Here is a 27,827-nt window from a genome sequence, read left to right as displayed (position 1 = left end):
CCAAGTTCCCAGGATGAGGCGCCCAGTGTGAGTGTCATGTGTTGTATGCTAAATAAAGCTTATTGACAGTGGACGTCTGACGCGCGTGTTTCCGGCCGGTGGAACGCGGAAGTGTTAGTGAAACTCAGGGTGCGATAGATAGTGAACTGTGGCGAGAGACGGTGTCCCTGTCATGTCAGCCCTGGCTGGTGTGGAGAACTCGGCTGGTGCCGTGCTGAGGAGGGCGGTGGAGCTGGATGGCAATGGGCGCTATCAGGAGAGTCTGGTCTGCTATCAGGAAGGCATAGAGCTGCTCTTGCAAGTTCTCAAGGGTCAGTAGGTGGGACCGAGTCACTGATGACGATCCACAGGGCAGTGCAGGGGGCTGGCTATGGTTTATCCTCCCACTACTCAGATGTATCACATTCTACCTACTAATACATATCAGATGTAATAAAGTCTGTGACTGCAGCCATCTCTTTTATATCTGCACTTGTACCCAGCGTCATATAGTGTAGTTGGATTTTGTCATTTCTATCATGGTGGATAGAGAGTGAGGCATGTCAGGAGATGGGATACGGCGGGGTCCATGAGCTCGGATTCTCGCCCATAGTGACTTCTGTATTACATGGTGCCCGTTCAAATCAATGGGTGATACAGTTGCCAGCTTTTCCACCCAAAACTGAAAATCAAGTGAGAGGTTTCAAAGTGGAGGGGGTCTATGATTTGTTTATACGTTTCAGATTTAGACACCCCCTGTCCATACAGTCTATGATTATTATAGGGACCCCCCCTCCTATGAGAGAGATCAAAGAACCGCTGTGTTCAAGAGGTTCCCTATATGGTGGACCTGAGCTGTCAAGAATACCTGGCTAGACGTGGTTTCCCCAAGCCAGATCAGCTGTTTTCTCGGAGAGTCGGGAATGGGTCCTCCGATGATCAGCTGATGAAACACTGTCATTCTGCCAGCCATGACAGTGGCTTCCATCTCACTGTATAGGTATAGATACCAGTTTACATCACAAGTTAAAATGACTTTATATAATAGGGGATTGAAAGCTGATTTGTAATCCATGTATGGAGCACAACAGTGTGAGCCAAACAGGGAGAAGAGGGGTAGGGCTCACACACTAGTGACCTCCTGTAGTCCGACTCCTCACTGCCCTGCCCTATATCCTTCCCCAATAAGGGCCAGTTTTTTTTTAATTCTCTTTTATATAAAATGACATTTTTGTGGTGTAGACATGTCCTTATTCCGATACTCTGTGCCTCCTGGGAGTAGCTCAGAAAGGAAAATACCCCTTAGCTGAGCCAGGAACACCCATATGACTGCCCGCATGTACAAATCTCTCTCCAGTGCTCTAATATACACTGTAGTTTAGTGTATTAATTAATTAATGTAACTTTTTTTTGTTAGAGACCATTTACACGAAGCATCTTCCAAAAGCTGACAACCTCTTTAACCGATTTATAATCTTGGCTTTTCACAGGCACAAAGGATGAAACAAAGAAAAACCATTACCGGCTGAAGCTGAGAAGTTACATGGACAGAGCTGAGCAAATCAAACATCATGTCCTTAAAGAAAAAGAAGGTAAGGATACAATTTATAACGTAATGCAGACTACCAGAGAGTGCTTCTGCCACTGATGTACTGAGGTCCCTCAGTGGTCCTGGGATGAACATTGCTAGTTGAAAATATTGTTACGTGAGACCACAACTATGGATTTGGGGGGGGGGGCAGTATCTCTCCTTGGGGAGAGAGCGCCTTAGTCGGCATGAGTCATACATCCTTCTCTGGAATTCTGGGAGGGAAGGGATGCAAATGTGCTCTTAACAAGCTCTGCCTCTAGTTCCCCCTGACCCGGACACAGGCCTCTCATCCAGGTAAGCCAGTACTCTCTGCTCTGCACTGATGAGGGGCAGTCCCCCAAAACAGCTGTCTGTAGATGAGGTGCTGGTGTATTTAATATCAAGTCATGTCTCAAGGCCTATTGAAAGGGTTGGACAGTGACTTAGAGGATAGTTGCCTTACATCTGGTGGCATCAGAGGCAGAGCTGGTTAAGAGCTCATTTGCATCCCTTTCTTCCCATAACTATGGAAAACTCCTAAAGATTAAAGATGAGTAAGTATATAAATAAGACAAAAAATTAAGTTCTTACATATAAAGAGAGAGCTGCTGGATGCTGTAAATCACGTTCCATGATGAGGACAAGAGCTTCTTCAAGTTCCTGTACAGGACACACACACGGTAGCAGAAAAATTACATGGATCTGTGCTCACATGGGGTCTACAGGAGCTCCTCATGTAAAGAATTGTACACAACATGTAGTACTGCACTGTTGAGAGGTGCTACTCTACACCCAGTCAGTTCATGCCCTAATACAGGTGTTTTACCAGTGAAATGCTCATGCTGATTGGTTGGATCTTCCAGGCAGTCACATGTGATGCAGATTGGCAGCGACTGGGGGGGCATTTACTAAAGTGTTTACACCATATTTGTGCCATTATTTGTGACATTTTGAGCTTTTCGATGCTTTTCTAAAGTTGGAAGAAAAGGGGGTGGGGCCTAGAGTGGCCCGCTGGATTGACTATAATTTACTCCAGAAACTGGTGTAAGTTATTGCTGACGTCTACGCCAGTCCCTAGGTGGTGTAGACTTCAGTTTCTGGCGTATGGAGGTGTAGAGATGTGACTAATTTATTTAAAGGCTTCTGCCTTATAATAAAATAGGCACATCTAATTCTGGTGCACAGGGATCAGTCTTGATAAATGTCCCTCTGTATGTTAAATGTTGTTTCAAGATAGTGTGGCCCCAGAAAGACAATTGAATATCGAAATATTGTATCCCAAGGCCATTGCAACTTGAGGGCCAACTGCAATTTGCTCCCTTATCACTTCCAAAACTGGAAACGATTATATCCACTTCACACCTGAGACCTGGACTATGTATGGGTCAGCAGCAACAGGAGTGTTTTCATTCACTGCCAGCAAACAAATATCTCAAAAATTGTGAGGCAGTATTTTAGAAAGTATATTAGAAAGGGCTTTTTGTTAATGCAGCCATTACACTTAATTTGGATAAAACTGAGCCCCCTTGCCTCTTAAACAGATTATCCTATGAAAATAATTTATCATGTATCTACCGGATGGATAATAAATGTATGATTGCTGGGGTCTAAGGGTTTGACTACTCAGTGAACCTGGTGTAGGTGTTGCGTCCAAGTATCACAGTGTAGCGGGGCAGCCATAGAAATCAATGGGGATGCAACATGGCTCGCACATTGACTGCAACCCCAGAATCGCAGGAAAACCAACCCTGCTGCCATGTTGTGACCCCATTCATTTCAGTCTGAATGTGGCTATGGTGACCATACGTGACCAGCTCTGTCTCTGTCAGTCCCATTAGTCCCGTTTCCATTAGTCAGTGGTGCTTGATCCAGGGTTACAGCCCCATTCACCGGTAGCAGCAAAGATACCGGCACTTACATGGTTGGTGCAAGCTCTTCAGTGATTTATTTTAGCTGAGGCCTAAATCACAATTGTGACACATTTCAGCTCAATGGAAGGCTATGGCAGGAGCTCGCATTGAGCTGATACACCTCACCTTCAGGATCTTTCACCTACCATGTGAGTGCCGGTCACTTTGTTTCTACAAGTCCTATAGAGTTAATATCCCAATCTTTAGTAAAACTTTGCTCGGCAGTAACAGGATTGCAGCAGTCTTTGCCTTGGGTCTGTCAGTGTAGCTTATGTGGTTCCAGTGTAGAACACCCTTCTATTTCATGGTTATATAGAAATTATATCTGGTTATTTCCCTATGTAAAATACTTCTGTACTGTATTTGATGGCTGTTATTTGCAGGTCCCTTTTCACCATAATCCTATTCTATATTAAAGGCTACAGATAGTGATTACCTATCCTCAGGAGAAGAAGAAGATGCAGTGCTCACATGCAGTGCTCTTCAAACATCTGATTATCGGAGGTGCCAGGAGTTGGACCCATACAGATCGGATTTCGATGACGTATCCGGAGTATAAATCATCAGTATCTTTAGCCCAGACAACCCCTTTAGGCCTCATGCACACAGCTGTGCCCGTATTGCGGCCTGCATACAGTGGGTCCACAATATGCGTGCACTGTCCGTGTGCTCACCGCATCACGGATGCAGACTCATTCACTTGAATGGGTCCGCAATCTGGAAGGTGCGGTGCGGAACGGAGGCACCGAGCCCCACGGAAGCACTATGGAGTGTTTCCGTTAGGTTACTCTCCTTGCCTCCGCACCGCAAAAAAATAGAAATTTTTTTGCAGTGCGGATGGATCACGGACCCATTCAAGTTGAATGAGTCTGGATCCTTTGCGGCAGCCACACGGATAGTGCCCGTGCAAATTGCGGTCCCCAATGCATGGAGCGGTCGAGCAAAGAACGTGTGCATGAGGCCTTAATTAGTAATCCAATGCCTTCCCGCTGTCTATTCTACAAAATGTTTCAAATTTGGAATTACTATGTGGTAATTTTAAACCTATTTTTATAGAGGGAAAATATCACAAGCAAATTAAGATAGTAGAAAATGCAACTGGCTATAGCTATGAAAATCTTTTCAAACCCTATGTGGATGAGACGCTCACAGAAGTTTGGGTGGAGGACCCTTACATCCGACACATGCATCAAGTAAGTCATATGTTTTGAATTTTTGGTTATGTTTTTTAATTTTCCAATTGACTCTGATTCAGAAATAGCACACACAACCGCATATAGCTGTAGCTGTCACCACCCAAAAAACATGAAATACCATATTACCTTTGTTTTTCTGGTCCCCTCCAAGAGTCAGTTCCTCGCTATCCACGTCGTTATTTTATGTGCCAAATAAGCAAGTTATGTTCTAGGTATGCTAATTTTGTTATCTGGGTGGTCCTAGCTGCCCATTACCCACTGGGTGTGAACTTTTCCTGTTCCTTCACTGTCTAATGGGAGAGGACAGTGTCAAAGCAACTAAAATAGCAAAATCCCGCCATACCTCTAAGATAACATGTGATTTTACTCTGGTCACACAGCAGAACCAGCATTTCATTGCTGGTCGCATCAGCGGAGATGTTGGATCTTTGAGATCGTGGGATCTTGCTTTTCAAGCTGCTCAGATACTGTCCTCTTTCATGGACATTGCCAAAGCAGGGAAAGTTCACACCCAGTAGACATCTAGTACCTGGCAAAATGAGCCTACCAATGGCTTCATTTGCATATTGGGCACCAAAAATAATGGAGAACTAGCAGGAGAAAGGAGCAACTCTTGGAAAAAAAAAGAAAAGGGGCTGCAGTAACAGAAGAAACCAAGGGGAAAAAGGTGCACACGTTTTTGGGTGGTTACAACCCCTCTTTGACTTACCTTACCGTCATGAGCAGTTGATCTTTAAACTATAGTACACAGCACACAATCCACAACCAAGTAATACATAATTGTGCTCTCCTGACCTATCTGTTGTAGTATATTTTTGGATACCCAATGAAGAACCAATTCTGGTGCATTTTCTAGAACTCTGCCTTGTGCTGTTCCTCACAACTGCTGGAAGTGTATGAATAAATTGACAACTGGACTTTACCTTTCCCGTTGTCAGTAATGTGCTTCTACCCAGTCTGACACTGCAGGACTGACTGAAGAGTGTGGGATGTATAGCTGTCTGTAAAATAACTCATATAGAAAACCTGTTCATCCAGCTTTTTCCTCCCACACAGATTAACAACTTTTCTGTATGAGATTTTTTTTTCACAGAAGAAGCTATCAATCACTCTGCGGGGGAAACAGGACCTAGAGGCTTTCTTATAAGTACTGGCTGCAGCCAGGGTACATCCACACTGGAAGCACATGCTGTGGATTTGAGTGCGGCACATCCACAGCATTCTACAAGACCAGCTGTGTGGATGAGACTAAGAATTCTCATCCACACTGTGTAAATTGACCTGAGTTGCAGATTTTAGGCCCTTCCTGATGCAGTAATTTTCAATTTTTTCATTTTCATTTTTACTCCCTGCCTTCCGGAGCCGAAACTGTTTTATTTTAATTTTTCATTCACTTAGACTTATAAGGCCTTGTTTTTTGTGGGACAAGTTGTACTTTCTAATGGCACCATTGTCTACAATGCAGTGGGAAGCTGGAAAAAAAATCTAAATGGAGTGGAATTGGAAAAGATGCAATTCCATTATTGTTTAATGGGTTTTGTTTTTTAGAGTGTTCTCTATGCAGTAAAAATGAAAAGTAATAAGAAAATACGACCGGCACTCTAACAATGGGAGTAATGTGGGACAACTAAAATAAGGTATACACTATTTAATAACATTTATAACATACAATAATAAAATTGCAATACATAGATAAAAAGATGCATATAAAACAAATGTAGCAATAGGAATCTACTAGATGGGGTTAAAAGTCCAAGTATATACTATCGGCGTCCTCCTGAGGTAGCTTTCAGTATAATGCGGCTTTTATTCAATCAAGGAGTGAATGAGAAATGTGCATAACTTATATCGCATAGGTGGTAGTAAAACGCATGAGAATATGTTGCTGCATATATGATGGTATTACAGCATATAGATAGTCTCTCTGTAGTATTTCCGACAAATGATACAGTGTATTGGATATTTTACTCACTGTTTCAAGCTTGCTCTTGTTTCTGTGGCGTCCCACATGTAAGTGCTCTGTGCTCCAAATCGTTTGTCGGTTACAAATTTTTTTCTAAGTTTTTTTCGTATACTTTCGATTTTTTATTTTTTTTGATAGTTTCGCAATGGAGTTAATCCGGGCGTTGTCTCAGTCCCCAGCTGTTGTGCTGTATACTCCAAATATCGTAAAGATAGTCTCCACAGAGGACATTAAATGTAGCAGTCCTTATTCAAATTTTCACATGGATCGCATGGCCATGCTCCAAGGACTTTGTGAGCGAATATCTCTCGACTTTCCCAGACGCGTTTCGAAGTAATCACTGAGGAAGAAGTAGTGATTACTTCGAAACGCGTCTGGTAAAGTCGAGAGATATTCGCTCACAAAGCTTGGGGCTGAGACGACAGCTTGGGGCTGAGACGACGCCCGGATTAACTCCATTGCGAAACTATCGAAAAATCGGAACCGACAAACAATTTGGAGCACAGAGCACTTACATGTGGGACGCCACAGAAACAAGAGCAAGCTTGAAACAGTGAGTAAAATATCCAATACACTGTATCATTTGTCGGAAATACTACAGAGAGACTATCTATATGCTGTAATACCATCATATATGCAGCAACATATTCTCATGCTTTTTACTACCACCTATGCGATATAAGTTATGCACATTTCTTATTCACTCCTTGATTGAATAAAAGCCGCATTATACTGAAAGCTACCTCAGGAGGATGCCAATAGTATATACTTGGACTTTTAACCCCATCTAGTAGATTCCTATTGCTACATTTGTTTTATATTCATCTTTTTATCTATGTATTGCAATTTTATTATTGTATGTTATAAATGTTATTAAATAGTGTATACATTATTTTAGTTGTACCACATTACTCCCATTGTTAGAGTGCCGGTCGTATTTTCTTATTACATATCTGCTTTTGAATAGGGTGATTCAAATCTGACCAGAGCACCTGACCCTGATTACAAGGAGTGAGCCGTCTGAACTTTTCTTTTTTTAAATCAGATAATTTTTATTAAATATTTTCAAAACAAGAGATGTTATGACATCTTAAAAATCCTCCCCCCCCCCCCCACCCCTCCCACAAAACCTTTCAAGGCAAGAGATATCTAACAAAGTCCCATAATAACAAGGTCCGGCATGTTAGCAAAGCAATATAACACAGCTCGATACAGAATTACATTGCAGTATAGATCCATATTTTGAACTATAATATACATTAATCATGTACATACAGACCTAATAACATGATAGATTGTGTATACATTTCAAAAGCCCCTTGAAGCAACTATTTCAATCAAATCACCTCAGATATCCCTAGAGTACTTCCTTTTATCCCTTTCAGTAATCTCTTTCTTACCCCCATTCACACTCATTCCCATTCCCTTACACTTGGATATTATAATGTTGAATCCATAATGACCAGATTTTCTCAAATTTTTCAAGGCGTATCAGCATATGTACTTTATTTTCCAGTTCCCTCACCGATGGCGGCTGTCTATCCAACCAATGAAACGCTATCGCCTTTCTCGCCTGATACAGCACTCGAAGGATAGCCAGTCTTTTCTCAGGCGCTACTTCAGACAATTCCACGCATCCCAATATGCAGGTCACAATCGACATGTCAATTCTAACTTCGAATACATTCCTTACTATTCCTTCCACTCCCTTCCAGTATCTCCTTAGTCTGGGGCAGTTCCACATTAAGTGAATGAGGTCCGCATTCGCCACATCACATCTCGGACAACAATCATCTATTCTGTACCCTATTTTCTTCAAAAGGACTGGTGTTTTATATACGCGATGCACCAACAGGAGTTGAAGCACCCTATGAGCCTCACTGACCGCTACCTGAGTAAATTCTTCTAGAACAGTGTCCCATTGCTCCTCCGTTAAATCCGGAGCATCCTTCCTCCATTTCTCATATAGCGTAAACGCCTGCTTTTTAAACTGTGCTTCCATAAGACAGGCATAGTTCAACGAGATGACTTCTGCTGTACCTCCACTAGACTTTACCAATTCTATTACTGAGTTTTTCTGTGCAGGACGCACTACAACCACCTGTCCTTGGGCTCGCAGTGCGTGTCTAAGTTGCAAGAATAAATAAAATTGTGACTTCTGCAACTCAAATTCCTGAGTATATTCTTTAAGGATATTATTATCAAACAGCTGTCTCATATATTTAAGCCCTTTTTCTTCCCATACCTGAACTCTATTAACTTTATTTACTTCTTTATACATGAAATTCGGCCAGATATGAGTGAGATCAGAATATCCCTGTATGCCCATAACTTCCCTAGCTTTCCACCACGTATTATGGATGGAGCGCAGTATCCTATATGTACTACCCATTTTGTGAAACGTGCCATCCTCCAGAGATGCCCTCAAGTTATCACTTCTCACCATAGCCTGAATAATTCTGCTGGCTGTGCCCAATTCATCCGTCGACTCCCATCCCCTCATATGCTGCAATTGTGCTGCCAGATAATACATCCATGGATCCGGAACTCCCAGTCCTCCATTAGTCTTGGGTCTACATAAAGTCGCTAGTTTAATGCGGGGTGTGCCCTTCTTCCAGATAAGGTCTCTAAATATTGCATTGACCACATAAAAGAATCTCAAAGGAAGCCACACTGGAGAATTATGCAACAGGTACAAGAGCTGAGGCATCATTATCATTTTGATTAGGTTAGTCCTACCTATCAAGGATAATGGTAGCTTTATCCAGGCATTCACCTGAAATCTGGATGCCCAGGTATTTAAAAGACTGAACAACCCGTAATCCTTCAACGCACGAGCTGACCTGATCATTATCTCCCTTCAGAGGCATCAGCACTGATTTCGACCAGTTGATGCATAGACCTGACACTTTCCCAAATCTATCAATCACCTCCATAGCTGCCGGAAGGGATACTGTCCAATTATCCAGAAATAATAACAGGTCATCTGCATATAACGCTACTTTCTCTGACAGGGTACCATACGTGAAGCCTTTAATCCCCTCTGAAGTTCGAATAGCCTCCGCTAGTGGTTCAGCTGCAATCGCGAACAGCAAAGGTGACAGAGGGCAGCCTTGCCTCGTCCCCCTGTGTAGTACAAAGCTATCAGAAAGATTACCATTAACTCTGATTTTAGCTGATGGGCCATTATAAAGGAGTTGTATCCATCCTATAAATGCACCGCCAAACCCCATTTTCTGCAGTACTTTCCACAAATATCTCCATTCCACACTATCAAATGCTTTGGCCGCATCAAGAGATGCGACCGCCGCATCCGGAGTGTCAACCTGCCCTTGAATGTTTAGGAAAAGGCGTCTAATGTTAACCGCTGTAGACATATTTGGCATAAAGCCGGCCTGATCTGGGTGAATAAGCTTAGAGATAATTGTGTTCAACCGATTGGCCAGTACTTTAGCAAGAATCTTAACATCCACTTGGAGTAATGAAATAGGCCTATAAGACTCAGCCTCCAATATATCTTTACCTGGTTTCGGTAGGACCACAATCGTCGCCTCAGTCATGCTGGGGGGCAGTTTTTCCTGTATCTTTGCCTCCTTAATAACCTCTAATAACTGAGCCAGCATCACTGAGGGCAAACCGCTTGTAGATCTCCACTGGCAGCCCATCACTTCCTGGAGCCTTATTGTTGGACATACTTGATAACGCTGTCTCCATCTCAGTGACTGTTATAGGAGATGTATAATGGAGTACGCTGTTCAATTGTGAGTACCGGCAATTGCAGACCCATAAGAAATGAATCTATCTCTGCATCTGAAGCTGTTAATCGGGAAGCATATAAGTTCGAATAGAACTCCTTCATAATCCCCAGGATCTGTTCCGGAGCATTACATTGAACCCCAGATGTATTCTTAAGAGCCGCTATATAACCGGAAGAACGTTGTGCTCTAGACACCATGGCCAACATTCTCCCTGTCTTCTCTCCCTCTTCATAATATACTTGTTTCTGGAAGAACTGTTTATTTCTAGCGTTAAGCAATAGCCTATCATTAAGCTCCTTTTGTGCCTCTTCCCATAACACCCTATGCCTTTCAATAGGCTGTTCAACATATTTAGCTTCAGCCGCTTCCATTGCTCGCGTTAATGCCTGTACCTTAGCTCTAGTTTCACTTTTTTTCCTGTTCACCTGTGCTATGAGTAATCCTCTCATATAAGCTTTCATGGTGTCCCATACTATCAGTCGTGAAGTTGTAGGCAAATTAGTCCTAAAAAACTCTTCCAGTTGCTCCTTGATACTACCCACGTCTGCTAATAAAGGTAACCAGAAAGGGTTAAACGTCCATGACTTACCATTCCCTATTCTAGGGGGTATAAAGGTAGCGGACACCAATAATGGAGAATGATCCGTCAACCGCCTGGCAAGGTATGTAATATCTTGTACTAAACTCCCCATTTCCTTGTTCACCAGTGCCAAGTCTATTCTAGACAATGAACTAAATGAACTAGAACAGCATGAGTATTGCTGTACCTGCGGGTTTCTTTCTCTCCATATATCTATTAGGGACACCTCCTGTAATAATCTACCAAACGGAGTATAATCTCCTGATGAGGCTTTCACCGCCATCCCCATTCTATCCATACTAGGGCATATCACATTATTGAAATCCCCCATTATGAGAACTGGAACCCCAGGGAAATCTGCTATGAAAGATAAAATCTTCCTAACTACAATTGGGGAGTATGGTGGTGGGATGTACACTCCACATACAACACACAACTGATTGTACAAAGTACCATATAGGCATACATAACATCCGTCATCATCCACCTTGCTGGAGAGGCAGCAAAACTGGATGTTCTTATGAATTAAAATACTGACCCCCCTAGCATATGTAGAATACGTGGAGTGAAATCCCACCCCCGCCCAGGATGGCCTGAGCAATTGTACCTGCCCCGGCAACAAGTGAGTCTCTTGAAGGCAGCATATGAGAGGATGTAGCGGCCGAATGCTCTCCAGGATCGCTCTCCTTTTGGCCGTGTCTTTAATCCCACGCACATTCCAGCTAAGAAATTTAACACAATTAGCCATTAGTACTGGATACACATCTTCTGCACATTTTTTGAGTACACCCTAGTTCCCTGCCCTTCTTTTCTCTTCGCTCTGGAGGATGGCACGCCACATTCCACTTCATACACATCCACATCCAGCCTTGAATCCACACATGCCTGAAATCGCTCTGCCTAATAACCTTTCCCAATCCCCCCCCCCCTACCATCATAAACCTTGCCAGTTGGTGGCAAAAACTAAAGAACTCTTCAATACTGGTCTTTCCGACATATAACATATAACATAGAACATATAACACCCTCTTCATATTTACGAGACATATTAGCTGAGCTATCCCTAGGATGTTAACCACCTAGCACTTCCCTGACAATTATTATAGCCCATATTATGTCTATTCCTATTCAGCAGTAGACAGATGAACCTTTACCCTATCTCTCATTTCCTTTCCTCTCTATATTGCATTTAACATGAAAACAGTGCATAAAATACCAAAATAAAGAGAAATATGCATAGGAGAGACAGTTATAGTTAAGCAGACATCCGCACAAAAGAGGATAAGGCCCCTCAAGCAGGAGGCTGTTGTTCCAACCGGATCTGCAGTTCATTTCTGTCCAGCCACTTTGTCGGCTGTTCTCGGTGGCAGAGGCCTAGTAGGCACCCTATGGGCACGCTCAACGGCAAACAACAGTCAGAGATTCGGGTCCAAACTGCTCTTTCAGCCACGCTTCAAAAAATTCTGTAGGATTTCTGCCTTCCACCCTTTCCGGCACTCCTACTATGCGCACGTTGTTCCGACGCAAACGATTCTCCATATCATCTTGCTTTGCAGACAGCACACTCAACATTCGGGTATGTTCTATTAACTCTCCCTTTAGAGGCTGCACCTCATCTTCAACATCCCCCATTCTATCTTCTAGGGCAGTTGTTCGTTCTGCAAATTTTTTAAAATCATGCCTTATGATAGAAATGTCCTCCTTAATTGCGCCAACCTGGACCGTCAGGGCATTGAGGGATTTGCCACATTTGGAGATGGCATGCATTACATCCTTGAGGTTAGGTTCCCCAGAGTCTGAGTCACAGGCTTCATGGTCTGGCTCCTCACTATTCAACTGTAGGGCCGCAAATCTGTTGGCGCTCTTACTCACAATTGTGGAAGACTCCGTCCCTTCAGGCTCTGAATCGTCTCCCTGGTCTAGGGACGCAAGGTCTTGAGTCTCCGGACGCCGCTTGTTGCTGGAAGCCTGTGAGGAGCGAGCATACTGGCATAATTTCGCTGCCGCTTCCTTCTGCATTTCAGTAGCGCGTTCCCGCCGCTTCGGAGTGCCTGCTCCGGCGCCATCTTGGGGTTCCTTTTCTATTCCTCTGCCTTCTCGTTTTCTCGACATGGTCACTATAAACGGCTCGATAGACACTCAGGCTGGTGCCAGCTAGCAATCCTTTATCGCTCAGGCCGTATTTCTTTGCAAATTTGAGGGTTTTTCAGGATAAATGACCGGGTCAAAGCGGGAGCTCACTCAGCGTGCGACCGCTTACATGCCTTGCTAGCCACGCCCTGCCGAACTTTTCTATACAAAAATGAAAAGTAATCTTGATTCTGTTGGGCAGCAACACCACATTTTTTTATAGTTTTTCTTGTGTTTTTATACTTAAATAAAAAAAAAGTAAACTTTGAAGAAAAAAAAATTCTTTGCATCGCCATATTAGATTTATGTCTACTGAGCTGTGTGAGGGCTCCTTTATGCAGGGCAATTTGTATTTCTTAATGATATCATAGGCCATTTTGATTTACTTTTATCAGTTACGCTGTTCACCATGCTGGGTAAATACTTTTTGATATTTTAATAGTTTTAGCGTTTGGGGATGTGGCAATAATGATGATCTTTATTTTTTGTTGTTTACATATCTTTATTATTTTAAATGAGGAAAGGGGGTGATTTGAATTTTTATATACTTTTATACCTTTATTTTTTTTTAAACTTTTTTTTTTTTTTTTACACCTATTTTTAACATGCTATCATCTGATCGCTTCTCCCATTGAATGCAATGGTTTACCATAGCAGTCTATGGGAGATTTACTTTGTTTCTTTGAACCCCTGCCACAGGCTGGGCTTGATAGGAACTTCACTATGACAGGCCTTGCAACCTTGAGAAGACCCAAGGCTTTCATAGCAACCGGTAGCCATTCAGACATCGGGAGTGCAGCTATCCCTGTATTTGACTGCTCATATATTGTGGTCACAATTGACCATGGCATCTGAGGACTTAAAGGTTTGTAATTGGCGTTATCGCCAATCACGGACTCTGCCCTGGGTGTCTGCTGTGTAAAACCATTTTTAAAGTCCCGAATTCTGCCTTACATGTACAGCGAATGTCGGGAAGGGGTTAATTCTGTAGCACTCTCCTTTTGCATAGATTGAAATCTGCACAAATCCGTAGCAAAAAAACACTAGAAATCTTTATGTAACATGCAGACATTTCTGTAAAATGCAGCAAAAATTCTGCTGTGAAAATTTTGGCCCCGGCTTTTTACAACTCCCCCTCTATCCTATGCTGCCCTAAATGGGCCACTATATTGTCAGTAAACTTTTGATATGTTATAGGGACATATTAAAAGTTTTGATCGGTGGGTGTCTGAGCGCTGAGGCCCCCACTTATGTCTAAAATGAGGGAAGAAAAGCGCTCACTTAGTGCGCTCTCTCTTCTCACAGCAGGAGAGGAAGCGAGGCTGACTGAATAGAAAGTCTATGGGTCTGTCTCACTCCCGTCTCATGCAGCGAGGAGAGAGAGTGTGCTAAATAGTTGTCACTGTGATTTCGTAGTAAAGAGGTCACAGAGAGGCACGGAGCATTATCAGTCATGTTAATGCTCCGTGCTTCTGCAGTCTGCATCGGGTCTTGGCTGTCATTCACGGAGCGGATGTCACGCACGGCATCCGCCTCGTGTGAACCCAGCCTAAGTAAGTTAACATAGAGCAGACCTGACAAGTCTGTGATGGAAAGTGATAGGTAAATGATAGTTCTTATTCCGACCTTATATTCGTATTTATGGTTGATATTGCATCTCAGTTGAGTGGTGGAATGGAAGTTGTACTGTTTTCATGTCTTTTACTCATATGTGCGTGTTTTTTAATAGTTTTTTACTTTGCAGTTGTATAACTTTTTACGATTCTGTGAAATGTTGATAAAAGGTCCTTCCAAAGTCAAGAAGATCAACTTGTTGACTTCGAGAGATGAAGTGAGTTATTTTGCCGATTTCTTTTACTTTCTGCTACTTCCTCGCTGCTATGCTTTATAAACAATATAGACTGGATAATATTGGTTACCGCTTAATTTTTTATAATAATTTGACTAGGAGAATGTCAAGGATCAACAAATGAGCAGCTTGCAAGAGATCACAAATTCATTGCAGGAATTTGGTGTAACACTGGAGGTCACTTTTTCCTCATCCATCCATGACCGGGAAATCAGGTAGGAAATCATATGTCAAAATAAAGCCAACAACCCATTATAGATGTCACATGAATGTAGGCTAAAAGGCTCAGCTGAAGAGGGTGTGTGTTCTTTCTCGGGGGGGAAAGAACACATAGCAGATTTTCCTGTACAGATAGATTTTATTGAACAACTCAGTTGCTATACAAAGTTTTTAATTACATGCCATTACAGATGTTTTCAATCCAGCACCTGGATCTGAATACTAGAATATCTTTTGTGGGACAATCACTTAAACATTCTCAAATTGATTAAAAAAGTGCTTGGGTTTTACATTTGATGTATATGTTGGATAGGGCTCCCAACATGTATGTCAGCGGCCCAAGGACTGCTGGGCCATTTTCAAATGCTATTAGTGTGAAGTAACTGCATTGAAAAGTATATTCAAATACACAAAGTATATTTATTCAGTGGGATGGCATGCACATAGTAACATAGTACATAAGGCCGAAAAAAGACATTTGTCCATCCAGTTCGGCCTGTCATCCTACAAGTTGATCCAGAGGAAGGCAAAAAAACCCTGTGAGGTAGAAGCCAATTTTCCTCACTTTAGGGGAATAAAAAATTCCTTCCCGACTCCAATCAGGCAATCAGAATAACTCCCTGGATCAACCACCCCTCTCTAGTAGCTATAGCCTGTAATATTATTACGCTCCAGAAATACATCCAGGCCCCTCTTGAACTCTTTTATTGTACTCACCATCACCACCTCCTCAGGCAGAGAGTTCCATAGTCTCACTGCTCTTACCGTAAAGAATCCTTTTCTATGTTTGTGTACAAACCTTCTTTCCTCCAAACGCAGAGGATGTCCCCTCGTCACAGTCACAGTCCTGGGGATAAATAGATGATGGGATAGATCTCTGTACTGCCCCCTGATATATTTATACATAGTAATTAGATCTCCCCTCAGTCGTCTTTTTTCTAACGTAAATAACCCTAATTTTGATAATCTTTCAGGGTACTGTAGTTGCCCCATTCCAGTTATTACTTTAGTTGCCCTCCTCTGGACCCTCTCCAGCTCTGCTATGTCTGCCTTGTTTACAGGAGCCCAGAACTGTACACAGTATTCCATGTGTGGTCTGACCAGTGATTTGTAAAGTAGTAGGAATATGTTCTCATCACGGGAATCTATGCCCCTTTTGATGCAACCCATTATCTTATTGGCCTTGGCAGCCGCTGCCTGACACTGTTTTTTGCAGCTTAGTTTGCTGTTTATTAAAATTCCTAGATCCTTTTCCATGTCAGTGTTACCGAGTGTTTTACCATTTAGTATGTACGGGTGACTTGCATTATTCCTTCCCATGTGCATAACTTTACATTTCTCAGTGTTAAACTTCATCTGCCACTTATCTGCCCAAGCCTCCAATCTATTCAGATCCCTCTGTAGTAGTATACTGTCCTCTTCAGTGTTAATTACTTTACACAGTTTAGTGTCATCTGCGAAAATTGATATTTTACTATGCAAGCCTTCTACAAGATCATTAATAAATATATTGAAGAGAATAGGGCCCAATACTGACCCCTGAGGTACTCCACATATAAAACCAAAACTGTCCCAAAACAGTGTGAACAGAGCCCTATGTAGTGATTGTACCCTTACTTTGATGCCTGATGGTTTGTGTTTCCTGTTGCTGTCAGATTTAACAACGGCTGGATGATTAAGATTGGACGAGGTCTTGATTACTTTAAGAAGCCTCAGGTGGGTAAATATTTCCCTTCCATAACAGGTATGTGTTGTGCTGTTTGTAGGAAAACATAAGATGATGTAATGATTTCAGGAAACAATGTAGAACTGTTTTCTTTCTCATCCGTCTCATTGGAGGACACAGGCATTGACCATGGTTATAGCTGTTGCCGCTAGGAGGTGGACAATAAGCACACGAAGTGTAAGCTCCTCCCTCTTCAGCTATATCCCTTCCTGCAGGAACCAAGCTAATCAGTTTTAGCTTAGTGTCTGTAGGAGGCAGACCTTCCTGCGTTGCAGGTCTGCTAGTTACAAATTTTGTCTTTTTATTTTTTTTCTTCTAGCGGGAAGTCTTTTAAACAGCCTGCACTCCTAACCAGGAGACGGGAGACCAGGGGAGGATCAGAGTTTCCCGTAAAAACCTCTGTCTCCTGCCAGCAATCGCATCACCACGGCCGCCCCAGCGAGAGTCCCCCCTTTTTCCGGTGTAGTGTCCCTCACCAAGTGGCCGCACACCGAAGGTGGTGATCCGGCTGGAGCCAGCGGGGCAGAAGATTTCGGACAGGTGAACAGAAACAGTGCTCCCCTCCCTCCCTCCAGTAACCCCTTCAGTACCACCTCAAGTGCCCCCCTCCGGGACCCCGGCCAGTATCCCCTCCTCCCCATGTGTGGACCTGGGCAGCAATCTCCTTTTAAAGGGTTAATTTACCTGGGATGGCTGCCTTCTTTGTACATGCCGCACGTCTGCTGCGGCTTCACGGGCTGACGGCGTCCTCTGAAGCGCATCGGGAGAGGAAGAGGCGAAGTTTACTCCCCTGAGCGCCGCTTCCAGGTCGGCGCATCAGTTCTTGGGGCCATTGTTAATGGAGGCCTATTCATGCAGGGCCCCCCCCCCCCATGGCTTATTGTCCCTGGCCAGTATCTGAGACGGCCGGGGATGCCGGCCTGGTTCCGGCGAGCGTGGGGGCGTGGCCTGACATTGAGGGGGCATAGTCTGAGAGGATGGACGGGCGCTGGAACCGGCAGCATTTTGGGGGGGGGGGGGGGGGGCTTGTGTTCGCCCTGCCCCCACGTCAGAGGATTTTTAAAGCTCCTGTCAGGAAATGAGGGTCTGACTGGTGTTTGGAGGGACATAGGCTGGGTAAGTGTTGTTTGGCCTAACCTTCGCATTTGCCTCATTGGGGTGACGGGTGTCATTATGTCTGAAACCAGGTCCTGAAGCAGGCGGTCCCTTTGGTGCGCTAAATTTCCATTCCTTCAGTCAGACTCCCTCTGCTTTGCGTGTGCTGCGCTGCCATCAAGTGGTTTGGCTCCGGACCCATTGCTTCCCGCTGCCCAACCTACGAAAGAACCGGAATGAGCGCGTTCCCTGTCTAGGGTGGTACAGGATGTCTCCAATACCAACAAAGTTATTGTGGATACATTGGGGCGTTTGTCGGCAAGGCAGTCCTCTGTCCGGTCCGACTCTGGGGTTCGTGCCCATCGAGGCCGCCCCAGAAACTGGGCCAGAACTTTCTTCCCCAAAAGGGGTTCTGTGTCTCCCGTGTCCTCGGCCTCTCCTACTCCTGCTAGAGAGTCTCACTCCCACATGTCCTCAGTTGAAGAGGCATGTTCCGAGGATGAGGATGTTGTCTCACCGGAGGGTTAGTTGCCCAAACTATCCTCCATGGTGGACAATTTAATTACGGCAGTTAGAGACGTTGCAGGTTGAGGATCCAGCTCCGTCATCTGCCAGCACGGGTTTTTCCTTTAGGAAGTCCCGTCATTCGCACAAGTGTGCCACCAGGAGTTTGATTCCTCTCTCTCCAAGGAGTGGAATTTCCCTGATAGACATTTCATGTTGCCAAAACACTTGAACGTCCTTTTATCCTTTTCCAGGGCATTGGACTAAGAAATGGTCGGCTCCACCTATAGTGGACCCTCCAGTTTCCCGCTTGGCTAAACATACTACCTTGCCAATGGCGGATGGGGCTCCTTTTTCTGATATCAAAGATAAGAAACGTTTGCAAAATCTGCCTTTGACGCAGTGGTCACAGCGCTGCAGCTAGTGTTTGCCTCTACATGGGTGAGCAAGGCTATGGGAGAGTGGGCAAGTAATTTACGTCAGGGTCTCGACTCGGGAGTCCCCTCAGGGGAACTTGCAGATGTGGCCCTGCTGCTCTCGCATGCCAGTGCATATATTTGTGAAGCATCTTTGGACGCGGCCAGGTTTATGGCTCGCTCGTCAGCCCTATTGGTGGCTATTCGCCGTACCCTATGGCTCTCATGCTGGGCGCCAGATAATTCTTTAAAAGCGGACCCTGACGGCCCTCCCCTTTACCGGCTGCAGACTTTTTGGTAAGCGCCTGGATGAGATCATTTTGGACGCTACAAGTGGTAAGAGCACCCATTTACCACAGAACAGGGGGCGGTCTAATAAGTAAAAAAAGCAGAATCCGGCCCCAAGGGAGGGTCCGATAAGTCAGCCGCAGCCCAGAAGCGCAGGCCTTCCTTCAAGCCGTGCCTTCCTGGCATACCCCTCAACAGGGCTCCAAGTCCTTTAACCCTAAGAGCTCCGCTGCATGACGAGCGGCTCCCTGTGCCCTCCGTTCGGGTGGGCGTCCAGCTTCATGTGTTTTGGCATGTTTGGCTGGCTCACGTCTCGGATGCGTGGGTGAGGGAGGTCATTGCAGAGGGCTACAAGCTGGACTTTAAGTTCTCCCCTCCATCCTGTTTTTTTTTTTATTTGTTTTTTTGTCGTCTCCTCTGGCCTCTCCCGCAGCCGAAGATTTTTTTTTTCATGGCAATTCACAAGCTGCTGCAGCAAGGTGTGATTGTTGCGTTTTCTGCGCAAGACCGTTTTCATGGGTTTTATTCCAATCTCTTTGTGGTTCCGAAAAAAGAGAGGACGGTCCATCCCGTTCTGGACCTCAAGGCGCGCAACCATTACCTTCGCGTCCGCAGATTCTGGATGGAGTCAGTAAGGTCGGTCATTGCGTCCATGGAACCGGGTGAGTACCTTTCCTCGATAGACTTTAAGGACGCCACGGCTCCCAGGATCTTTACGAAGGTTCTGGCGGCAGTAATGGCCCTGCTCCATGCCAGGGGGATCGTGGCGATCCCGTACTTAGACGATATCCTGGTGAAGGGTCCGTCGTTCCAGGGGACGGCGGACAGCTTGAAAATTGTTCTAGATACCCTGGAGCTCTTCGGATGGATCCTGAACAGGCAGAAGTCTTGTCTTTATCCATTGCAGCGGTTGACTTATATGGGCATGGTACTGGACACTTGTCAGGCCTAGGTGTTCTTGCCACCAGAAAAACTATTCGCCCTTCGTCTGCAGATTCTTCCTATGCTCAATTCCATACCAAAACGCTTCAGCGAGCCATTCTGTCCAGCTGCGATAGCTCCCCAGCCTCCTTGGATTGGCCAATGTGTCTCCTTGCACCAGTGCGCCGGGCCTTCAGATGGTGGATGGTCTCTCTGCGACATTGAGTCGAACATCTCAGGGGTTGTCCGGTGCGGGTGCAGTCCGACAACTCCACGGCGCCCGGAGCCCGGCAGTCCTGGACAAGAAACTTGTTCCGGTACTGTCGTCAGTTCACATACCCGGCGTCGACAACTGGATTGCGGACTTCCTCAGTCGGGAGCGTCTCGATCCGGCGAATGGGCTCTTCACCCGCAGGTCTTTCGGGACATCTGCGAGAGGTGGGGTCAGCCGAATGTGGATCTCATAGCCTCATGCTTCAACAACAAGGTCGTGGACTTCGTTGCGCGGTCCAGGGACCCCATGGCCCTGGCATGCGACGCGCTGGTGATGCCGTGGAGTCGGTTCACGTTTCCTTACTTGTTCCCTCCTCTTCCTCTCATTCCGCGTCTTCTCCAGAAGATCAGGTCCGAGGGACTGCCCGTCATTCTAGGTGCTCTTCTCGCCGATGAACCTTGGCGTCTTCCACTCTGGGAGGACCTGCTGTCGCAGGGGCCGATCTTCCACCCGAGTTTAGGGTCACTACATTTAACAGCATGGCTGTTGAAGCCGCCATACTGGAAGCTTGTGGGTTTTCGGATGCGGTGGTCCAGACCATGATTCGGGCCAGGCAGCTGGCGTCTTCCAGAATCTACCACCGGACCTGGAAGTGCTACTTTAGTTGGTGCGAGTGGCGACAGCTGTCTCCCATTCGTTTTTCTTTGCGGCTACTTTTGGCTTTCCTGCAGTTGGGCATGGACTTGGGGCTGGCTCTCAGCTCGCTCAAAGGGCAAGTGTCGGCTCTCTCCATTCTTTTTCAGCGAAATTTAGCTTCACTTTCAGCGGTTCAGACTTTTCCGCAGGGGGTGGGGAATGCTGCGCCCCCTTTCCGTCCTCCGTCGAATCCTTGGGATCTTAATCTAGTGCTCAACGCTCTCCAATCTACTCCGTTTGAGACTTTGCGGCAGGTGTCGCTGCGCTTCCTGTCTTATTAGGTGGCTTTTTTTGGTTGCAATTACTTCTATCCGGCTCTTTCATGTCGGTCGCCCTTCCTGATCCTCCATCAGGATAAGGTAGTTCTTCTTGCCGAAGGTGGTGTCGACATTCCATCTAAATGAGGAGATTATTCTTCCTTCATTTTGTCTGGACCCGTCTCATCCTCGAGAACAGTCGCTCCATACTCTGGATCTGGTGCGTGCAGTGCGTATCTATCTGTCCCAGACTGCATCTTTTAGAGAGGGCTGGCAGCGTCAAAGACTTCCATTTCCAGATGGACTAGTTTGGCTATTGTGGAAGCGTATCGCGTTACCGGCCGGGTCCCCGCCCTTCTGGGTAAATGCTCATTCGGCTCGGGCAGTGGGAGCCTCTTGGCGATGCATCACTAGGCTTCGGCCCTTCAGGTGTGCAAGGCGGCGACCTTGTCGTCTTTGCATACTTTTTCCAAGTTTTACAGAGTGCACACCTTTGCATCTTCTGATGCTTCTTTGGGGCGTAGAGTTTTGCAAACAGCGATTCTCTGATTGGCCTGGGGGGTTGAAGTTAAGCCTACCCCCAGGGACTGCTGTGGAACGTCCCATGGTCAAGGCCTGTGTCCCCCAATGAGACGGATGAGAAAACTAGATTTTTGTACTTACTGTAAAATCTGTTTCTCTTTCGTTCATTGGGGGACACAACTCCCACCCAGTTTTTTGTTTATGGGCCTATGTGGTTCTGGGTTTGCACATGATGTGATTTTCTTATGTCTGGCTTCTCCTACTGCTTTTGCACTAGACTGATTAGCTTGGTCCCTGCAGTAAGGGATATAGCTGAAGAGGGAGCTTACACTTTGTGTGCTTAGTGTCCGCGTCCTAGCGGCAACAGCTATACCCATGGTCAAGGCCTGTGTCCCCAATGAACGGAAGAGAAACAGATTTTACGGTAAGTACAAAAATCTCGTTTTTCCAGAATCCCTTCATTGAGGCCCCCCTACTATTTGTACATATATCCATGTACACCACTGCATGACAGAGGCTGTTGCTTGTGTTTACCAGAGCTTTTGTCAAAACTGCCAAATGGAAAAATCTCTTAAGAGGGCAATAAAAGAGGTCAGTTTGTTCCTTGTCTGACTATGTGTTGCTATGTTTTTTGTACATAGACACTCGTCATTGAAGGGACATACATGGCAAGATATGTGCGGGATAGTTGTAGACTTTGTTGGAATCACCATACATAAGAATTGCTGGATGTAGTGTTTCTGGATTTTGCAAAGGCTTTTGATACTGTTTTTCATAGACGCTTAATAGGTAAAGTAAGGTATATAGGGTTGGAAAGTATAGTTTGTAATTGGATTGAAAACTGGCTGAAGGACCGTGTCCAGGGAGTTGTGGTCAATGATTCCTATTCAGAATGGTCTGGGGTTATAAGTGGTGTACCCCAAGGTTCAGTGCTGGGTCCTCTATTATTTAATTTATTTATTAATGATATCGAGGACGGGATTAATAGCACCATATCTATTTTTGCAGATGCCACTAAGCTGTGTAGAACTGTACAGTCTATGGAAGATGTCCATAAACTACAAGCTGACTTGAACACTCAGTGATTGGGCATCTACTTGGCAAATGAGGTTCAACTTGGATATATGTAAAGTTATACATCTTAGTAGTAATAATCTCTGTGCTTCATATGTCCTAGGTGATGTAACACTGGGAGAGTCACTTATAGAGAAGGATTTGGGTGTTCTTGTGGATAGTAGATTAAATAACAGCATACAATGTCAATCGGCTGCTTCTAAGGCCACCAGGATATTGTCATGCATTAAACGAGGCATTGACCCTTGAGTGAACAGGGCAAACTGTCCCAACTATTTATCATACATAGAGTGTACAAAACACCGGTGTTCCTAAAAAAGGTTGGAGTAAGAATTGATGACAAGTGTCCAAAGTGTATGGAAGATGGTGCGGATTTGTTACATATGCTGTGGTCTTGTCCAGTAATTGGTAATTATTGGGAGGATGTAAGGAATATGATTAATAGTAAAATGACGTTGAAAATTCAAAAAGATCCCAAGGTGTGTGTATTGGGATATGTGTCTGAGATTGGAGGGACTGAATCGGTCAAGGTAGCGGTGGGGAGGTTGTTGTATGTGGCCAGGAAGCTGGTGGCTATGAGGTGGATCCAGGGAAGTCCGCCTACACTGGGTGAGTTTGAACGGAAGGTACATGACATGCTGATATTGGAAAAAGGGGTGTATGTGAAGAGAGGGTGTCCTCAGAAGTTTGATAAATTGTGGAGTGATTGGTTATCTCATACTCATGTGGTTATATAGGCTCGGGTTGGTTCAAGACTAGTTTACAGGGTTGGGAGGTGGTAGGGAAGGGTGGGGGGGGGAGGGGATCTGAGATTGTTAGGTCTTATGCAATTCCTTGTCTCAATATTTGTTTCTAGAATAGTACTTGTTATGTTTGGATACTTGATATAACTGTATGTTGATATTTCTACGGATATTGCTGTACACTGATTCCACATGGTGGATAAAGTAAGAAAAGACCATGTATTGTTTTTGTAATATCCTGCATTTATTGATTTAATAAAAACGATTTGATTTAAAAAAAAACGAGGCATGGACTCGCGGGGCAGGGATGTAATATTACCACTTTACAAAGCACTGGTGGAGCCTCATCTGGAATACGCAGTCCAGTTCTGGGCACCAGTCCATAGAAAGGACGCACTGCAGCTGGAAAAAGTACAGAGGAGAGCGACTAAACTGATAAGGGGCATGGAGGGTCTTAGTTATGAAGAAAGATTAAAAGAATTACATTTATTTAGTCTTGAGAAGAGACGTCTAAGGGGGGACAAGATTAACCTATACAAATATATAAATGGGCCATACAAAAAATACGGTGAAAAACTGTTCTATGTAAAATGCCCTCAAAAGACAAGGGGGCACTGCCTCAGATTAAAGATAAAAAAAAAGTTCAGTCTCCGGAAGCATCAAAGCTTCTTTACTGTAAGAAGTGGTCACAGCAGGAACAGTGGACAGTTTCAAAAAGGGTTTAGACGAATTCTTAAAGTAAAAAACATTAATGCTTATGAAAACGTGTAGAAATCTATCCCTTGGTTGAACTTGATTGACGTATGTCTTTTTTCAACCGTATTAACTATGTAACTATGTAATTGAGCACTACTGCTGTTGCTATACTATCCTGTTTGTGTTATAGACCAGTAGTTTTAGTAACGTACACACAATGATAATGAATATGGTCTTAACATTTGTTACGGTTACGTGTACGGCCACCTTAGGTGTTCTTATTAAGTTTGCGGTGTTTTATACTTGGTGTAGTTTTTGCCAATATTTTGCAGTTGGAGTTGATTTCCTATACGCTATTTATGATCTCATAATGCAGAGATATATACGGTAGCAACCTCAAGAAGTGCCATGGCCATTCTGCAACAATAAAGTCTTCCTCTACTTGGCAATACATGACCCATCAGAGAGAATATTACATTATACAGGGGGATTCGGCAACTCCTAATAGTGCCCTGGGTTTTAAGACAAATCATCTTGAGACTCCAGGTAAGTAACAGCTAAGGGGTTGGATCAACCCTAACTTAGGCAATAGCTACATATCCTGGAGTTTTACTTTAACACTTTACAGCTTTTAACATTTATAGGGCCCATTTACACAACCGTATTTTTCTTTCCGTATTCGATCCACAATTTTGCGGATCCATTCACTTCAACGTGGCCGCAAAAGATAAGGACAGCACTTCCATTCCGCGGCCCCACAAAAATGATAGAACATGTCCTATTTTTGTCCACAACTGCGGACAAGAATAGGCATTTGTATCGTAGTGCTGGCCATTCCGTTCCGCAATATGCGGAACGCACACTGCTGGTATCCATGTTTTGTGGACCGCAAAACACATACTGTCATCTAAATGAGCCCGTAGTATGAGTGTGCTACTGCCATATCCTACAGACTCCCCTTTAATGCCATTGCATAGTGAATGAAATATATCACACTTTAGTGCATGATGAAACAAAAAGCTACTGCAGCTTCGCTTTAGTATATAGCTTGGGAACATGCACAGATGTGAATCTACTTATAAATAGCCTGTGTTATTCAGAAGCTTTTTCTTAGTTCTTAAATAGATATTTTCTTTGGAATTGGAACACTTATAATTTTGTGGCCATATGATCCAAATACTTATAGGAAGGTAGCAATTCTACTACATTTTAGTGCCATACACCTGCCTGATGCTCGCTATATTTCATTGCATATCTCCATAGAAATTCTTAATTGGATGGTCAGTTCTAAAAATCATATCATTCTGGGTTAAGAGCGGGAAGGGAGGGTGGGTTGTTCAGAATTACTTGGCCAGAGAGAACAGCAATGAGAAAAACCTCTCCAGAAGACCTATCATGTCCTTTAGCACAGTGTTCCTCAACTCTAGTCCTCAGGGGCCACCTGCCAGTCATGTTTTGAGAATATCCCATAGAATGAATACCTGTGGCAAGTCCTGATGCATAAGGAAATCCTGAAAACATGACCAGCAGATGGGCCCTGGGGACTGGAGTTGAGGAGCACTGCTTTAGTACATAGACAGCCCACTGATTTTCTTGTGCGCCATGTAATACCTAATACCCCCTGTGGTGGCGCTGCATGGAAATAGAACACTCACAGCAAACAGCCATGCCTCACCACAGATTACAGCTGAAGGTCTCATCCTGGAGGCACTTTGTGATTTCTCAAGGGACAGTTCTAAAACGTAAGATTGCGCAATGTGGAGAACTCCTTTAATATAGACAAAAAATTAAAATAAAGGGCAGAATAAGAGAAACTCATATGTCCAATAATACCATTACCAGCAGAGGAGTTGTTACATGCACAGCCGGGCACATTTTCTGAAAATCATTTATAGTATATTTGTCATTAAAAATGACTCAAGTACGATTTATCTTTTTTATAAAGCAACTAGCCTCCATGTTTTTGTCATGGCTGCCATTGTGGAAGGGGTCATCGATATCAGATTGGTGGTGGTCCCAACACCAGGCACCTCCACCAAGCAGCCGCCAGGACTAACCGAAAGAATGAAGCAGGAGACACAGCTCCGTCCACCGTGTAGTGGTCATGCCGGGTTACTGCAACTAGGCTCCCATTTATTTCTAGAACCCAGTCAACCGCTTTAAACCTATGCCAAGACACTGTTTTGCGAAATGTGCACATCATGTAAAGCAGAGAACTGTCATGTTCACCAGGCTGTTGTTTGCTGCACCATAATACGTTGATGTGAATTTGCCAGCATAATACTTTAACCCTTTTATCATGCAATTTACTTGTGTTCTTGCAGTTCATTGCTATTGCGTTTTGTGTTTTTTTTTTTAGAGCCGGTTTTCCATAGGCTACTGTGACTATGATCTGCGGCCCTGCTACGAGACATCAGTTGATATTTTCCATAACAACCACACTCGGAAAACATGACTAAAGTCTGTACGATGGAGCGATCTGAAAGGATTTTAGGCAAGTCAGGGTGTTTTAAAAAAAAAAAAAAACGGTCTGGAATGTCTTCTTTTCCAGAGCTGAAATATGTTTCTGCCATTTTGCAGGTACATAGAGCTCCCAGCAGCGTTAAGATTCTGATTGTGCACAGTTTCTGCTGGGACTCTGGATGTCGGGGAAAGAAACTATTACAGGGTTTAATCCATTTTTAGTTGTATTTTCAGATGTTGATTGGCCATGGTTTTAAAGCATGCAAACATGATTTTCCTGCTTTATTATTTCATGTGATGTTCGATATATTGGAAAGTAAAGGTGACAATTTGCTTTTCTAGGTATAAAGAAGAAAGGGGCAATATCTAAGGCCGTAATAATCTGACTGAGCTTTTCATAGTCGTGTTTTGCATTGTAATGAACTTTGGTCTGTAACATTGAGCTCTGGCTTGTACTAGTGGTTCTACAGTTGTGCACCATATTCGTCGTCATTGCTATTTTCCAGATTGCTCATTTTGTTGTTTAATTATGTGGTTATACTTTTTCCATACAGTATCTGTAATTATATTGTTACTGGACACCAAGCTCTGAGTGTATGTGTTTATAATGTCCGATTGTACTTTGGTAACCATAATTGAAGTCATTCATTCGAGCTTTGAAGTTGTAGTTACAATATTTGCATGGCAAAGCTTATTCCAAAAATGATTATTATATGTGCCTCCTTTCATTCTGTTCTCATATTGAGAATTGTATTTTAATACTGTATTTTATATGTATTTATCACTTTTAATTAAAAAAAAGTACACATAACTTTCAATTTAGTCTGCATTGCCTTTTTAAATAAAATAAATCCGGATTGGTTACCGTGGTTGGTACAATTAGCTTCAACTGCAATTAGCAATTCAACTGCACCAGTAGCAAGGTCTCGGGGGACGGCTCATGTAGATAGTATGTAGACTTAGAGACTTTCTTTGGGCAACGTTAAACCATGGAGTCTACCGACAATGATTGTTTCTCCTGATGGGCCTCAACTATATGCCCTTTTCTTAACTAGCAG

At 44.0% G+C, this 27,827-nt stretch overlaps 1 protein-coding gene across 1 annotated transcript; it reads left to right on the top strand.

Annotated features, from left to right (window-relative positions):
• The first annotated feature begins 41 nt into the window (after positions 1–41).
• Positions 42–27,568, top strand: MITD1 (microtubule interacting and trafficking domain containing 1). The gene is made up of 7 exons (XM_040425099.1): positions 42–311; positions 1,470–1,571; positions 4,516–4,652; positions 14,831–14,917; positions 15,035–15,150; positions 16,810–16,870; positions 26,666–27,568. Exons 1-7 carry the CDS (start codon positions 173–175, stop codon positions 26,759–26,761), a joined length of 738 nt encoding a protein of 245 aa, XP_040281033.1. The 5' UTR covers positions 42–172; the 3' UTR covers positions 26,762–27,568.
• Positions 27,569–27,827: the final 259 nt, after the last annotated feature.

The sequence above is a fragment of the Bufo bufo genome, chromosome 3, assembly GCF_905171765.1.
Source record: "Bufo bufo chromosome 3, aBufBuf1.1, whole genome shotgun sequence".
Taxonomy (NCBI): domain Eukaryota; kingdom Metazoa; phylum Chordata; class Amphibia; order Anura; family Bufonidae; genus Bufo; species Bufo bufo.
The sequence above is the reverse complement of the archived record's forward strand: the minus strand, read 5'-3'. Positions and strand labels throughout refer to the sequence as shown.